Below are 14,486 nucleotides of genomic sequence, written 5' to 3'. Positions count from 1 at the left end.
TTTTATGACATTTTACTATAATGAATGATCTGTTTTTAACTCTTGCGACAATAATTATCAGTTTCTGAGTTAATTCTGTGATAAAGGAACTGAACTCCATCGACTGAATGTAATAACTTGTCTGAGTTTGCAGGGATTGTCGCCATAAATCATGGATATTTGGAGTTATTATCCCCACCAGCAGGGGTCGTCACTAACACGCCGTTTCCACCTCCACTCCATCATGGCGATGTTGTGCAGCTTTCAGAGGATAAATTGCACTATGAATGTGATTGTGTCTTATTCTTCTATTTTTATCTCCGTATTCTGGAGGAAAACATCGGCCAGGTTACAATAACATGTAATGAAGCTCACACAAAAGCATCGAAATAGCAAGGCTATGGGCCTATTTCCAGGGCCGGGAAACACTATGGTAGGAGACAGCACTGGATTAATTTTTTATAGCCTATATAAATTCATGGCCTTTGCACAATGAAGTGAAAGAAAAACTCGTGTTTTTTTCTATTTTGTGTTTCTTTAGTTCCCAGGGGAAAATATTTTGATGGTGAAATCCTCAAAAGATCACACAGAGGGTTCTGGTTCAACCTTGTAAACAATAAGCGATGCTGGGTTTGAAAAAAGTTGCTGGGACAGAAGACTAGATAAAGAGAAGTTTACGTGGAAAATAAACAGTTGATTAAAAAATAAATAAATAAATAAAAACCTTGGTGGAAAGGACACGCATTTCTGAGGCGTGAAAGGTGTGTCAGATATTTGACTTTAACAGTTTCAGACCTTTATTGAATTGTTGGTTTAGGTGAAAAATGTAATTATTTATCACCACTACCTGATTTTTCCCAAGTTTTGAGGACAGTGAACGTAACTGGAAAGTCTGAAAAGAAGTGAAGACAAACACTGCAGTGCAGATCTGACTGATGTCTCCAACCTGAGCCTATAGATAAGATTACAGCCCTGATTATTTATATTGTGTTTTTAACAACAGGTATACTTTTCATTTGTTTCGAAGACTGAATATTATGTAGTTTATCTTTATTCGTCGTCATCTTTTATTAGATTTCACGTGAATTTCTGATGTAAAACAGCAGTGACAGGATCCTCAACCACTTGGGCCTCTCATGTATCACATTACATATAGATTTATTACATAAAACGCAAAAATAGAGTAGAAAGTAGCACAACAGAAAAAAAAAGTCATAACAACTGAGCTAAAAGGTTTTATAAAAAGCAGATGGACAAGGTTTTTTTATGTGACTCAAAAGATATAGGCCAGATATCACCAAAGTGTAAGTAACATATTACGCATCCTTATGAAAATATTATCATCATCACTATGCGCCAATCTGGAGTCATTTTGTTTACTTTTATCGCGTTGTATCAATAGATCGACCCGCAAGCAAGTAAAATAACTTAATAATAAAGAAAGCATTGGTAAAAGCAGTCCAGTAATATTCATTCACAGCAATATGTGTAATACATGTCCAATCAGGCGCAGATGAAATGGTGGAATAGAAACCATCCAAACAGACATTACTGTCATGATCTGCTGTCATTTACGCTGACAAAGTCAATCACAATAAAACAAAAGTTAAAAAATAAATGTACAGTCAAGGCTACAGCCCGACCTTCAATACATCGGAATCACAACTAAGTTGAAAGAGTCTCTGCTTATACAAGTTATCAGCACTTGGGCTATCTATCCACTCTTAACTTGTCCTTTATTAAAATAATCCATTGAAACTTCCGCGCGTCTTTCAACCGAATTAAATTATTCCTGTAACAACTTCAGCAATATGTCAGAGAAAATGAAGTCGTTGTCAAACTCATTTACAGCCGCCTATAGAGTATATTCAAGAGGCTACTTTATGTATTGGGGCCCATGAGATATGGCTCTGAGACTACACAAGTCAGAATCAGATGGTAATTAAATCCTTTTAATAGGCCGAGCCGTGAGCGCACTCCGCGGCGCACACGCGGACGCACGCACGCACACAACCCGGTAGAGAAGTTGTGATTTCCGTGGCCCCAGACTACCCCTTACAGAAGTCTTTTCTTTTGCAGAGGGACCCGCGGTCGCTTCCCCTTCACAAAACATCGGCGGGGCCCCTTTGTCCGAGCGGGGACCCCAGACCCATCATTAGCGCTGATTACCGCTGACCGGTTTGACAACCTTATTGACTGCGAGAAAGACTTTTTCATCTCGTCCCCCTGTCGACCTTCTTCTCAATAGAAACGGAAATATTCAGCCATTTTGTCCCGGCGGTTTGAAAAAGAAGCATGCAGCAAAAAAAAAAAAAAAAAAAAAAAAAAAAAGGCCCACAACCCTATTTGTTTGCCTTCACTGACTTGTTTCCTCTCTCTTCATTCAAATTCGGACTTGGCTTTTGTGGTGCTCAGCCTTAAATGGTTTTGTCGGTTTCAGAAGTTACTGTGGCCAAATTAAATGAAAAGTGGGGGAAAAAAACAGGTTTCTGTCCCATCAGTTAGAAAAGGTGGACTTTAACTTTTTGCCTGCTTTGCTCTCTTTGATTTTCTTATTAAACACATTTATAAGCCTTTTTTTTTTTCTTAAAAAAAAAAAAAAAAAAGTAAGTCTAATTTGGTGCAACCAAAGGGATCCTATAGTGTCATTCCAGATTTCATGCTGTAAACTAAAAATAAAAAATACCTAATTTGCAGTGAAGCAGCTAAATACAACGGCACGAGGCTGCTCATATTATATTTTTGTGGCAAACACGTATTTAGATACAGACATTTTAACACATTCCTGCAGTCTAAATTAAAATTAAAACATTCATGTAATAATAAATTGCAGGCTATATTTCCTGTAACATCTAAAATTTAACAGAATATTATGTGAGCAGAAGAAGTAGATGCATGCATCTGTTTTTACGCAGAGGCTGCATCCACTTGGCGTTAATTAAAGAGATGCATCCGCACGCACGGCCTACATGACTAAATTAAAGACGGGGTGTCTTGGGAAAATGAACACTTGCACGATTTGAGACGACAGTTCATTGTCTCTCGTCCACCACGGGCAGAATAAAACCAATTTCCACAATCTGCTGTGTTTTGATCTCCATGATCTCTATCGCAGATCATCCGGGTTAGTGAGTCGGCCTCTCGGTGACCTCTCCCTGTCACCCTGCATTACGGGACGCAAAGCATGTTGGCCAATTAGGCTTCGCTCTAAAACGTGTCAGCCTATATATCACTGTGCTGTAGGTTTTCACCCTATGAAAAAAAAAAAATAAAAAAATCTATGGGCATCATAAAGGGATAAAAACATTCTCCACATAACCTATCTGCATTATTTTCCCCCACACTGCAAAAAAAGACTTAACCTTTACTCTCTTGATCAACAATTATTTTATTAAGTTATCTTTACTTTTTTTTTCTTTTACTGAAACACATTTCACTAAAGCGCGCATGCTCAACAGGTTCACCTGTGTACAAGGTAGGCTAAGTATTAAAAACACCAAGCAAATGAATATGAAACTCGAAGAGACAGAGCAGATCGTTTTAAATAGGCAAATAAACATTATTTATAAAACTTTGAAAGTAAAGTAAAAATATCACAGTTCTTTTTCAACATGAAATACCCACAGAGAACAGCAGGTTAGGCGCTCGGATGTATGTCTTCATCCTCCTTTCCATTTTTTTTCCCCTTCATTTTCTTCCTTTTTTTTTTTTTTTTTTTCTTTTCTTTACTTGTCATCTCGGGTTGTTGGATTATTAGTCCGTGAAATATGCTTCGTCCGTATTAAGTTCAGTTATCCACACCTGGGTAAAACGCAAACAATAAGAAAAGTATAGGCCTAAAGGATAAGGACAGGCAGTCCGCCGCAGACCTCCTCATGTTTTGGCAGCCGTCAAATATCAGTTTGTATGTGTGAGTGTGTGTTTTCTTTTTACTCAACGCAGGCACTATGACTTGTTTTATTAGATTGTCTTTCACTCGCATCCCCTTAATTCATCAACACCCTTGATCTGCCCGTCAGATGTCACATTCACTGTCGCTGGAGGTGATGGAGATGGCCGAGGCGGCTGCTTTGCTCGACAGACTGGCCTCCGGACTGGACGAGTTCCCCAGACGGTCCACCGTGCCGTCATCGTCCGCCAGGGAGCGAACCGAGCCGCCGGACAGGACCTGCTGCTGGAGCCTGGACGGAACACACACACACACACACACACACACACACACACACACACACACACAGAGGGACGGGAAAACATGACTAAAATACACCAAAACACTGCACCTATAGAAAATATACATCAACCAATGCAAAACACTGAGGAAACAGATGATCTGAGGGTCATTTTTATTTTGTCTGGTTTTGCCAACGTATGCTAATATTCCCCATTTGGCTTTATCTTACACTTTTATTTATTTAATTTGAGATTTAGTTTGTACATAACTACCTTTTTATATCCTAAATGAAAATACCCATTTATAAATAAATGAATATAATTTAAAAAAGATTGGACATTTTGAGCAGTTATTCCAGAAACAGTAAAATATTAATATTTAATAAATATTTTAGGCCTGCCCACAAGGAAATTATTGGCTATTTTAGGTCTATAATAAACCACAGCTGGCAATTACGTCTTATTAGCTATTAAAGTTAAATTGGACCATAATTATTAGATGAAATAGTGAGGAATAAATATCAAATAAAGACACTTGTAGTTTACCAGGTATAAATACATTTACAATAATAAAACAACTGAAATTTCTCAGATGTTTGTTTCAAGGTAAAGAACAACTAGAGTAAAATCATTGCTGTATTTTTATTTCTTGTAAATATTTTATTATAAGCACTATCAGTATGAATTATTATTATTATTATTATTATTATTATTATTAAGAGTTATAATTTAAAAAGGAAAAGGATTAGTTGGCTATTATGGATAAATGATGTCAGACAGTCAGTGTTCTTTTTGCTAAATTTAACAGACTGGTTTGGATGTTGCATCATACACAGATGTAAGCACATTTTTCAAGTCTGTCCATGGAATTATTTTCCTGTAGTACATGTTTGCGGTCAGAGTGCATCCCACACATGCATGTTTCCTACCTGTTCTTCGCAGCCGCTGCTCTGTCTCTTTGTCTGCGATTTTTGAACCAGTTTCCTACTTGTGTGGGTGTAAGTCCAGTGGCTTGTGCAAGCTCCCTCTTTTTACTGGGATTGGGGTACGGATCCTGCAAATACCATTCTCTTAACAAGTGCCGGGTTCTCTCCTTGAAGCAGTGGGTTTTCTGCTCTCCATCCCAAATGGTTCTGGGTAGTGGGAACTTCTTACGCACCCTGTATTTGTCCACGGGCCCCAGCGGGCGTCCACGCAGCTTTTCAGCCTCCTGGTAGTGCGCTTCGAGCCACAGCGCTTGTAGCTTCGTGTGCGACTCTTTGGTGAACTTGTGGTTCTCCAGGATGTGGTACAGTTCACGGAAATTACCGGTGTGGAAGGCGACCACGGCCCGGGCCCTCAGCACGGACTCGTTCTTGTTGAGGACCTCGCAGGCCGCCGGCGCAACGGGCAGAGACCAGAGGAAGCGGCCGAGACGCTCGACGTCCCCGCTCTCCTCCAGAGTCTCGCAGACCCCGGCGACCTGCTGGGGGCTGAAATTCAAGATGGGCAGTTGAAACATGGAGGCTTCTCCTGTGTTTCCCTCTCCCCCTCCTTTCTCCTCTCTCTCCTCGACCCTTACGCGTCTTCTTTCCGTGCGCCAAGGCAAATCCAAGACACCCCGAAAAAAAAAGAAGAAAAAAAAAAAAAAAAAAAACCAAGGCAATCCCAAACTTACCGAACCAATCGTCTGACCAGCCGTGAAAAACGCAAACACCAATGCCGCCGTGGAGGAGGAACGATGCTGTGCGTGGGGCCGGTTACCGCATCCTCGGGCTTGTCAAACTTGGCAGGCAAAGGGCTGACGGTGCAAGAAAATTAAAGCCGGAGCCGCGATGTATTTTTCAAGGTAGGCTGGGATTGAAAGTACGAAAGAATTAAAGCCGGAGCTGAGATGTATTTTTTAAGGGGGGAGAAAAAGACAGTCAAGCCCCCTCCGATGATTTCCTATTGGACTTGGCAGATTGGCTGCCCGGTTGCCATGGATGCACGTCAATCACTGTCAAGTTCGGCCAATCAGGCGGAAAGGAGATCTCAGCACCTCCCTTTTCAAAAATAATATAAACATTTTGACCTTTTTGCTTCGCGTCTTCAAACGTTTAGCTGCCCCAAAAAGCCTGTTCCTTTGTGCGCCGGGCGGTGTTAAAGACAGACTCTTCGGTCTATAGCCTAAACTGAAGTGCCGAAGCAGACAAACATGCTCAGCTCAGTGCCCATTTAGAACCCTTGAAACGAGCTTTACACACACGCACAAAAAAGCCACATCCCCGTTCACTTTAGGCTATTATAGGCCTATTATACTGCTATAAGATTCCTATATTATTCCCATACATCAAACCTCTTTTCAAAAAAAAGTCCATGTTTCATAACGACGCAAAATCACGTGTTTTGGGAGATAAGTCGCACTGAAAATTATCTAAGTTGTTTTTATTTTTACTATAGGGCTCCAGATTCGGTTAAAATTAAAATGTACACGATCGAATTTTGGCACATTTTCCAGTCTTGTTAGATTTTTAGTCATTAATCCCGGTTAAACTGAACACCAATGCAGCCTCAGTCACAATTACGCACACTCTTTAAGGATTTCTTTTTTTGTTTTTGTTTTTGTTTTTTTTTTGTGCTGAAAACACTAATTAGTTGCTGTTTTTTTCCACTTGTGATCATTTCTGCACACTAGACCTGAGCCTAACTTGCGCACCTTCATATAGGATGCACCAACACCACTATCCATCACTTTAAACAGCATCAGCGCTTGGAGGAAACTGCTCCAAACACTCCCAACAGTGCAGGGTTGCTCTGTACAAAAAAAAAAAAAAAAAAACACCACAGGGGGAGAAGCATCGTATTTGTGTATATAGGATTATCGTGGCCCTGCCAGGCTACACGGCGTTAGTATCAGACACACTCCGTTTTGTGCACAGGCTGATTTAGTAAATAAGAGGGCGGATAGATAGCGCAGATGGTTTGAAGTGTCGGGTCAGATTATTTCATGGCTGGATACAGTAGTAAAGTTCATTCTGACGGAAAAGCCTGATATTATTTTCACAGATACACCCCCCCTCCTCCTCCCGGCCCCCCAACCCTCTCCTCCTCACTCTCTCCCTCCATCCATCCCTCCCTCTCTCTCTCTATGTCTATCATGGACGCGCATTCACACACACACTTGAACTGAATCCCCTTCGGGCTCTTTTTGCATGAATTATACACTCGATGCGGGGTTATGAAATGCCTTCTGCACAGGAAGCTGTTCATTCTCTTGCTGGTTTACGGGAGACCGCAGCATCACACATAATTCTGTTTATTTATTTTAATAACCCAGACGCCATTATTTTTACGCATAATAATGATACGGGGACATAACTCCACCAGGCCACACCATCTACATGAATTTACCAAATTCCAATATAGATCAACACTTATAGACAGATAGAAGTTGTTTCTCTTGGGGCAGGTTGTCAGTCATCACATTATCATAGGCTTCCAAGCGGTAAATATTGGTAAATAAAGGATAAGAGCTCTATCAGATGCAGCAGGGGAAGTAAATTGCGAGGGCGACCGACAAGGTGCTGGTCTGAAATATTTAGCTGCCTGTAAATATTTCATCCCTGCAGGCTGCACGTCCTAAACTAAATTTACAAGGACTGATGCTACTTTTTTTTTTTCCAAAGAAGCGCGCATCAATAAAAGATAGGCGAGTTTTGGATCTCTTAAACGGAAGGCTGGAAATAACAATTGCAGACTGCGCTCTGTAAGCAACACGTCTGACTTATAGGCAACGATTAAACATTTATAACTGCAAAAAAAAAGAAGGTTTTGACACAATTTTTCCACACACTGAACCATAGTGTCACAGCTCCAATAAACAGGTGTCAGTATGAAATTCCTCCGATATGGAATTTCATTTTATTTCAAGGTGATCTCGTCTGACTTACATGATATTTTTTTCTGTTTTTTTAAAAGAAATACCCCACCACTGTGTTTTACATTATTTATAAGAGGCTATAAAATTATAAATCTTGTAATGGTGGTGTAGGCTCCTGTGAGCGCAGGCCTATATGTCACTGTGTCAGGAGATACTAGGCCTCCTGACACCAATATCTCCGCACATTCAGCAGAGCAACACAGTGGATCTCATTCAAACACGTCTGTTTTTTCCTCTTCTTTTGTCTCATGGATTCCACTGCCAGTCCTCTTTCAGGCGAAACACATTTTGGTGCTGCAATATTCGACCTGTTGGCACTTTTCACATGTCTGCCTCTGTTTTCATCATTTCATCATTAATCCTCTTATTTATTTTGTGTAAAATCCCTGAACAGAGAGGCTGTTTAAAGATCTTTCAGAGACTGTGGATTGGAAATAATAACAGAAACACTGGACAATACATACCAATCTGACTTTGAACCTCTCTGTATGTGTAGACATAGGAATGCTTTTTAATAAAGATTTAAAAGCAGCATATTATGTACAAGAAGTCCTTATGGTGCTAAAAAAAATTACAGAAAACCCCATTTAGGATCATATGGTGTAACTAAACACCCTGAAAATCTACTAAACAGACCATTTTTTGGCTTACATATTAATTGCTATAATGAAAGCATAATGATATTGGAACTCTGGGTGTTAACATTCAATACTACCTGAAGTGACTGTGAAGGATATTAAGACCAGCAGCATTTTGCAGTATTTTTGAAGCTCTAAGCGAACAGATTGAGGAAAAATACTAGATTCACATTCGTCTGCTAAAATGTTGCTGCAAAAAGATATATAAAAAGAGGAGTGCAAGGCAGTCAAAAGAATCCAGTGCACCCTGCTGCAAGACCACTTCTCAGTTTTTTCCCAATTTACAATAAGAGACAAGTGCATTTACTTTGTGTTATCATTAGCATGTAGCTGGGTCGTAGCTTGCCCAGGGCAGCGGGAGGGAAGGAGTGGGGAATAGTTACATGTGAACAGGCTGGAAATGACCCAGATTCCCTAGGATCAGTGGAGCAGACGAGACGCTACAAGAGCCTGTCACCAACAGTCATCCTGCCACTATCCCATACAAACCTACACTACCTTTCTTTCTGCGTACGCCCTCCCCCACATCACTGCTCCTCTTCATATTCATAAGCCCACTGAGATATATGCAAACACGCAAACCAAAAAGGTTCACTGCACAAGATGCCACTGGAGAATTAAAATATACATCTAAAACAACACATCACCTTAGAGTTGTTACTGTAACTATCATGTGATCTGTGTTTGTGGCACTTAACAGCAAATAAAGGAGGCAGACTGTGATGTAAAACAGTGGCACACAATGCTAATGTGTGCTGCGATTTGCCCAAGGCGGGTAGGCACTTCTGCTTGGCAAAGATGGAGGATGCAAACATAACGGTGTATGTTCACAGGCTGCTTCAGTGCTGAAGTTCAGTGTTTGTTGACATCCCCCTACACGACAGACTGTTTTAACTTAGAGTCAGCTGTCCTAGCACCGGATTAACTTTCCAATTAAGATATCATGTCAGTAACACTCCCCATAACCCCCACATGACCCGGATGTATTTAAAGGCCAGCCTCGTGCAGTGGGGACTTAAATAGAAGTCACTTGGTTGATACGCTGCCTTGTGGCACTGCGGTGACAGAAGGGTTAAGCTAAAGCTCTCCGAGAGTTGTGTTTTCAGACCCATTTACCCCCGGGGCAGCACTAGCTCTCGACGCTGCGTTTAATCTGTGGATTTATGGTAACAGAGAAGACTTCTTATCCACTGACCCATTGGCCTCCAGTGTACGTAATCCAGTGCCTTTCAGTCACAGAGCCCTGCTGACACGGGTTAGAGGAGATCCAATACACTGCAGCAGTCAGCGTGGGGGCGCACACACATGGCCAACCCTGCCCTGACACACATACTCCTCCCCCAAGCTTTTGTTACACAGACCATACACTACACAGCTCAGCCAGACCACTACAATTCACCGCGCAGGATATTTGACCTTCTATCCACTAAGCCAATTCACACTTGTGTAGTGTAAAGAATATGTCTTTCTATAATGTGTCTTGCAGAGGCGAGATTGACAACGGCAGTGAATATTCAGACTGGAGTATATATTCAAAGTGTTGCCCAGTGAAAAGAGTCATTTAACCAACAGAACAGTCCTTTATATACATAGTAAAGCTATACAAAAGAGAGAGTATCGCTACGCTTTGCTCAAAAGACTTTCCATTTTGTAAATCTCTGCAGCATTCACATGTTACACCAAGCTTTATGAAACATCTCTCACCTGGAAATGTAACAGCATCATCGCACAAGTTCATTGTATCCAAGAATCTCCATGTTTCAGCTTCACTACAGGTCGCAAATGTACAGTAATTGAGAGAACTACATTTGGATGTTACAAACAAACAACACTGTAAAAGAGAACCTCAAATCCTTGGCAGAAAGCCATTAGGAATACCTTGAAACCCCCCTTTTTTGTAAACACATTTAGAGAGCATGTTATAGAGTGCATGCAATTATTACATCCATTCCACTCTTGAATGCAGTCAATTTCTATCCAGATAAAGGGCTAAATGAAAGTAGGGAGAGCACATGTTGCACGTCGGCACTATATATTACTGTTGTTTGTGAGTGTGTGTATTTGAGGCAGAGCAATAGAGTGACAAAATTGCAAATGAACAAATGCATACATCACCTATAGCACTTGCACAACAAAGTGATTGTGCATGTGAGGCAGCATTTCGCTGTTAGAACTATAATGCCAATCAGGTAAGTATGAACAGTAAATCCTCTGTTCATGTACATGCTTGGAAGTGAACAGAACAGAAGGGATTTTTCCACATACAAATCATAGGAGAAATTGGCAGTTATACTGGTGTGCTTTCCTTTTGAATCATTCCCTTGTTTTTCAGTTGCATTCAACTGTCAAGGGAAATGGTGAATGAATGTAAACTGTCCAGAATAGGCGTTTTTCTGAATGCTCAACACAACAGTCCAGTTGTCAAATCTGGGTACTGTGTGAGGTTTTTTTTTTTTTTTTTTTTACAAATTCAAAACCTTTTCCATGAATATATTATATTGGTGCAGCTCTGACAAACTGTCAAAACAGGTGGGTTGATTGAATAGTTGGTCTTTAGACCTTCATCTGCAGACACCCACACTCTATGTCTGTCTCCTATTTTCTATTTTATTCTCTGACAAAGACACTTCACAATGCATCAGGCTTCCGATAAAAGAGTAAACGCACTGTTTTTCTATAACATCTCAAAGATCCTAATCTTTAAGTCTATTATGATACAAATGCATTGAAAGTTTCTGACTGAGTTTGCAATGACATTATTGACATTGTTGGAACAACCCTCTATGAATAAAGTTTTCCCAATTATTCATCTCCTGACAACCTGCTTCTGTTTTGTTTCCATCTGGAATCCAACACAAAGTGCCTATCTCTCTGTCCTCCCTGATGGAGACAGTGGTCACCCGTAGAGCATTTAAGACCGTAGAAAAGCTTCTCCCCCAAAACAGGGGGAAAAAAAAAATCTTGTTCATGTCAAAGGATTTTGACGACACCCAAAGGTGACAGGAGTCAAAACTCATCATGGTCAGGAGGTCCTCTGGCGCCACGGAGCTACATGATGCGTGAGCCAGGGCACAGGTCATATCGCTGCAGCCGAGCCGCCTGGGCTTCACCTCCACTTCACATTGTCTAAGAGCCTCTGCTCCTCCTACACACATATTCATAGGCTACTGTCAATAAATGTCTCTTCTAGTGACAGACTTTGCTCTTTTGTCTGCAATATCGCAGCTTTTTCAGCAGTGACCTTTACACATATTCTTTTTGTGATGTGTGCTATTTAACGTGTTGTAGTAAAGAATCTTGTACAACAGGCAGAGAGGATTGATTTTGTCTGTTTATTTGTTTGTGTTGCTGTAATAATCTGCCATATGTCTTGTGGCAGTATGAGAAAAGGGGCTGGAAAAAATGAAAACAGCTCGAATTGTGTCCATTAGCGCTGGAAGAATGAATAATACCAAGCACCTCATTGTGTTACACTCTCGTACTATAAGGATCAGAAAGCTTCCTTTATGTTGATTAGTTTCCCGTAAAGCAAAATTGTTTCCTAACCGAACGTTTTAAGAGCCAACCTCAGATGAGCAGCAGTCTGTGAGCCACAGCGAGGCTCACTCAGAAGAGCCTCAGTGTACAATGCAGTACAATTACACTATGTATCTATTTTTATTGGATAAAGTTGTTGTTTAAAAAAAAATCAGAGTTTATTAATCTCCATCCATGAACTCCAGTTCAAGATAAAAGATATTATAGGCTTTACAAACACGGTGTTCCATGTTAAGTGGTATCTTTGAAAACTGCATTAGAGATAAAGGAACTCACACACCTGTGCTCAGTATTATTTCATATACAATAAACCATATGTTAAATATTTAATTATACATATACTTTGACTATATCTTCGCAAATGAACCTGCCCAATATCAGAAGATTCTGCAATAACATTGTCCAATATTGTGATTATGAAAATATATTAAATACAGAAACCTTGAATTTGGGATCAAATTGACAATAATAATTTCAAGTAATACATTTGAAGTTTTTATGTAAGAAATTTCAGAAGTACAAGCTGTGAGGCAAACACAATACATTTTATATAACATAAAGTGGACAGACATACATAAGTGATTAAGTGCATGCTGAAAATGAATACATGACATATAAATAAAACTATTATTTTTATGCAGCGTGATAAAGTGTATTAATTGTGTATGTTACTATTATGATGACAATGGTTAACAGTAAATGGCTTCACACTGGAAGTAGTTGAACAACAAAATTCTGCCCTCGGGAGAAGTACTTCAAATTACCTTGTATTTAAAAAAAAAAAAAAAAAAAAAGCTCAAATTGCCAATGTACAGAGGACATGGAACTATAACAAAATGAGAAAAAACTTCATAACAACAAAAATATCTCTCAGCTAAACTGATGGCAAAATATTCCAGAAAAAGTTACTGCAGATAAGCAAAAATTAAAACCAATATTTTACGTTTCTGTGTAACTGCACTATGAATCAACTACCAACAAACTACAGCAAAATGTAATTAAACAGCTAATTTAATCATGTGACTCACTTTTCCCCAACCCTTCTGACAGATAGAATTAACCATGACATGAAACAACAGGAGCATCTGTTGTTTTTGAATCAGATCAAAACCTGAACGTATGAGTCTGACGTGTATGATGCACCAACTCAGAGCAGGGAGTTCTGCCACTACAAAAAGGGCAGAGGCCAGGGATATCCTGGATTTTACTGAGTCTTAATGTCTGTCAGCAGTGCTTTATTGACGGCTTATGTCAAATGCCATTCTGACAGAGCTCATTAGGATGAAGGGAGTCGTCTAGGTAGAGGCAGGAGAAGGCAGAGCTGCTGAGCTGCCTGATCACTGTGTGCACATAGCTCACCACTGTACCTAGAGGGTGATGCCTCTGACAGGGGGTAGCTCAGAGGGCTATGTGTGTGCGTCTGATACACAGGGAGGGGTGAGGGAGTGAGGCGATGCTGGGCAGAGAGAGAGGAAGTATATGTGTACGTGTTCATGTCATTGCTTGAGTTACCCGGTGTCACTGAGCAGGTCCTCGCTTGATGCCACGACTCCAAACACAACTGACAGGCTGAGAGTCATCTCGCTTTCGCCACTCACACGTACTCAAATATTTATCCGTGCACAGCCCTCTCAGTGCACTGCGTGGCATCAGCAGTCTTCTGCCACAAGGACAAGGCCCTGTGGAGACTTCAGAGACCTTGAGAAGATGAGTCAAATGATTTCCTCACTGGTCCCTACTCTTCTCTTTCGCATAGTCAGTGTTACATTCAGCCATATCGTACAAAAAAGACACAAATACGACATTTCATTTTCAACTCCACTGCCACTCTCAGTATAGAAAAAAATATATTTTACACATCATCATTCAGCCAGCCTCCAGGGTCTGAAACTACTCTAAATAGCTGAATCCATATCTGCTAAGGCCAGTGGCACTTGTGATGAGCTCAGACTGTTATGTGACATCTTAATATACTGATTAAAAATGCATGTTTGGAGGGTAAGCGGGAGGATGCTTCGGGTGCTCCTGCCAGGGAAGATTAAATCACTCTGCTTAACAGACATGCTGAGGATTCGGGTCAATGTAAATGAGCAACCATAAGACACTAAAGTCAGCAAGCGGATTTTCTAATGAGGTAAAAAATAATATCACAGCAAAGTCAAAAACATGATCAGCAAAAGTCCTGGATGTGAGCTGGTGATGATGATGTTAATTCAGATACAGCAAAAGCCAAAGCAGAGTTTGGTGCCATTAACACTTCA

The 14,486-nt window shown here is 40.4% G+C and overlaps 1 protein-coding gene across 1 annotated transcript; it reads right to left on the bottom strand.

Annotated features, from left to right (window-relative positions):
- Positions 1-1,248: 1,248 nt before the first annotated feature.
- On the bottom strand, positions 1,249-5,907 carry LOC115413757 (homeobox protein SIX6). Its single transcript, XM_030126819.1, has 2 exons — positions 5,079-5,907; positions 1,249-4,160 (listed from the first exon to the last, which is right to left on the bottom strand). Exons 1-2 carry the CDS (start codon positions 5,648-5,650, stop codon positions 3,995-3,997), a joined length of 738 nt encoding a protein of 245 aa, XP_029982679.1. The 5' UTR covers positions 5,651-5,907; the 3' UTR covers positions 1,249-3,994.
- Between the last annotated feature and the right edge of the window lie 8,579 nt (positions 5,908-14,486).

This window comes from Sphaeramia orbicularis, chromosome 22 (genome assembly GCF_902148855.1).
Source record: "Sphaeramia orbicularis chromosome 22, fSphaOr1.1, whole genome shotgun sequence".
In the NCBI taxonomy this organism is placed as follows: domain Eukaryota; kingdom Metazoa; phylum Chordata; class Actinopteri; order Kurtiformes; family Apogonidae; genus Sphaeramia; species Sphaeramia orbicularis.
The sequence above is the reverse complement of the archived record's forward strand: the minus strand, read 5'-3'. Positions and strand labels throughout refer to the sequence as shown.

Excerpts from the sequence above, each read along its gene's own strand:
- LOC115413757 (XM_030126819.1), bottom strand. The coding sequence starts at position 5,650 with ATGTTTCAACTGCCCATCTTGAATTTCAGCCCCCAGCAGGTCGCCGGG. Across the intron at positions 4,161-5,078 it reads GCAGCGGCTGCGAAGAACAG|GCTCCAGCAGCAGGTCCTGT; the intron begins GTAGGAAACATG and ends TGTTCCGTCCAG.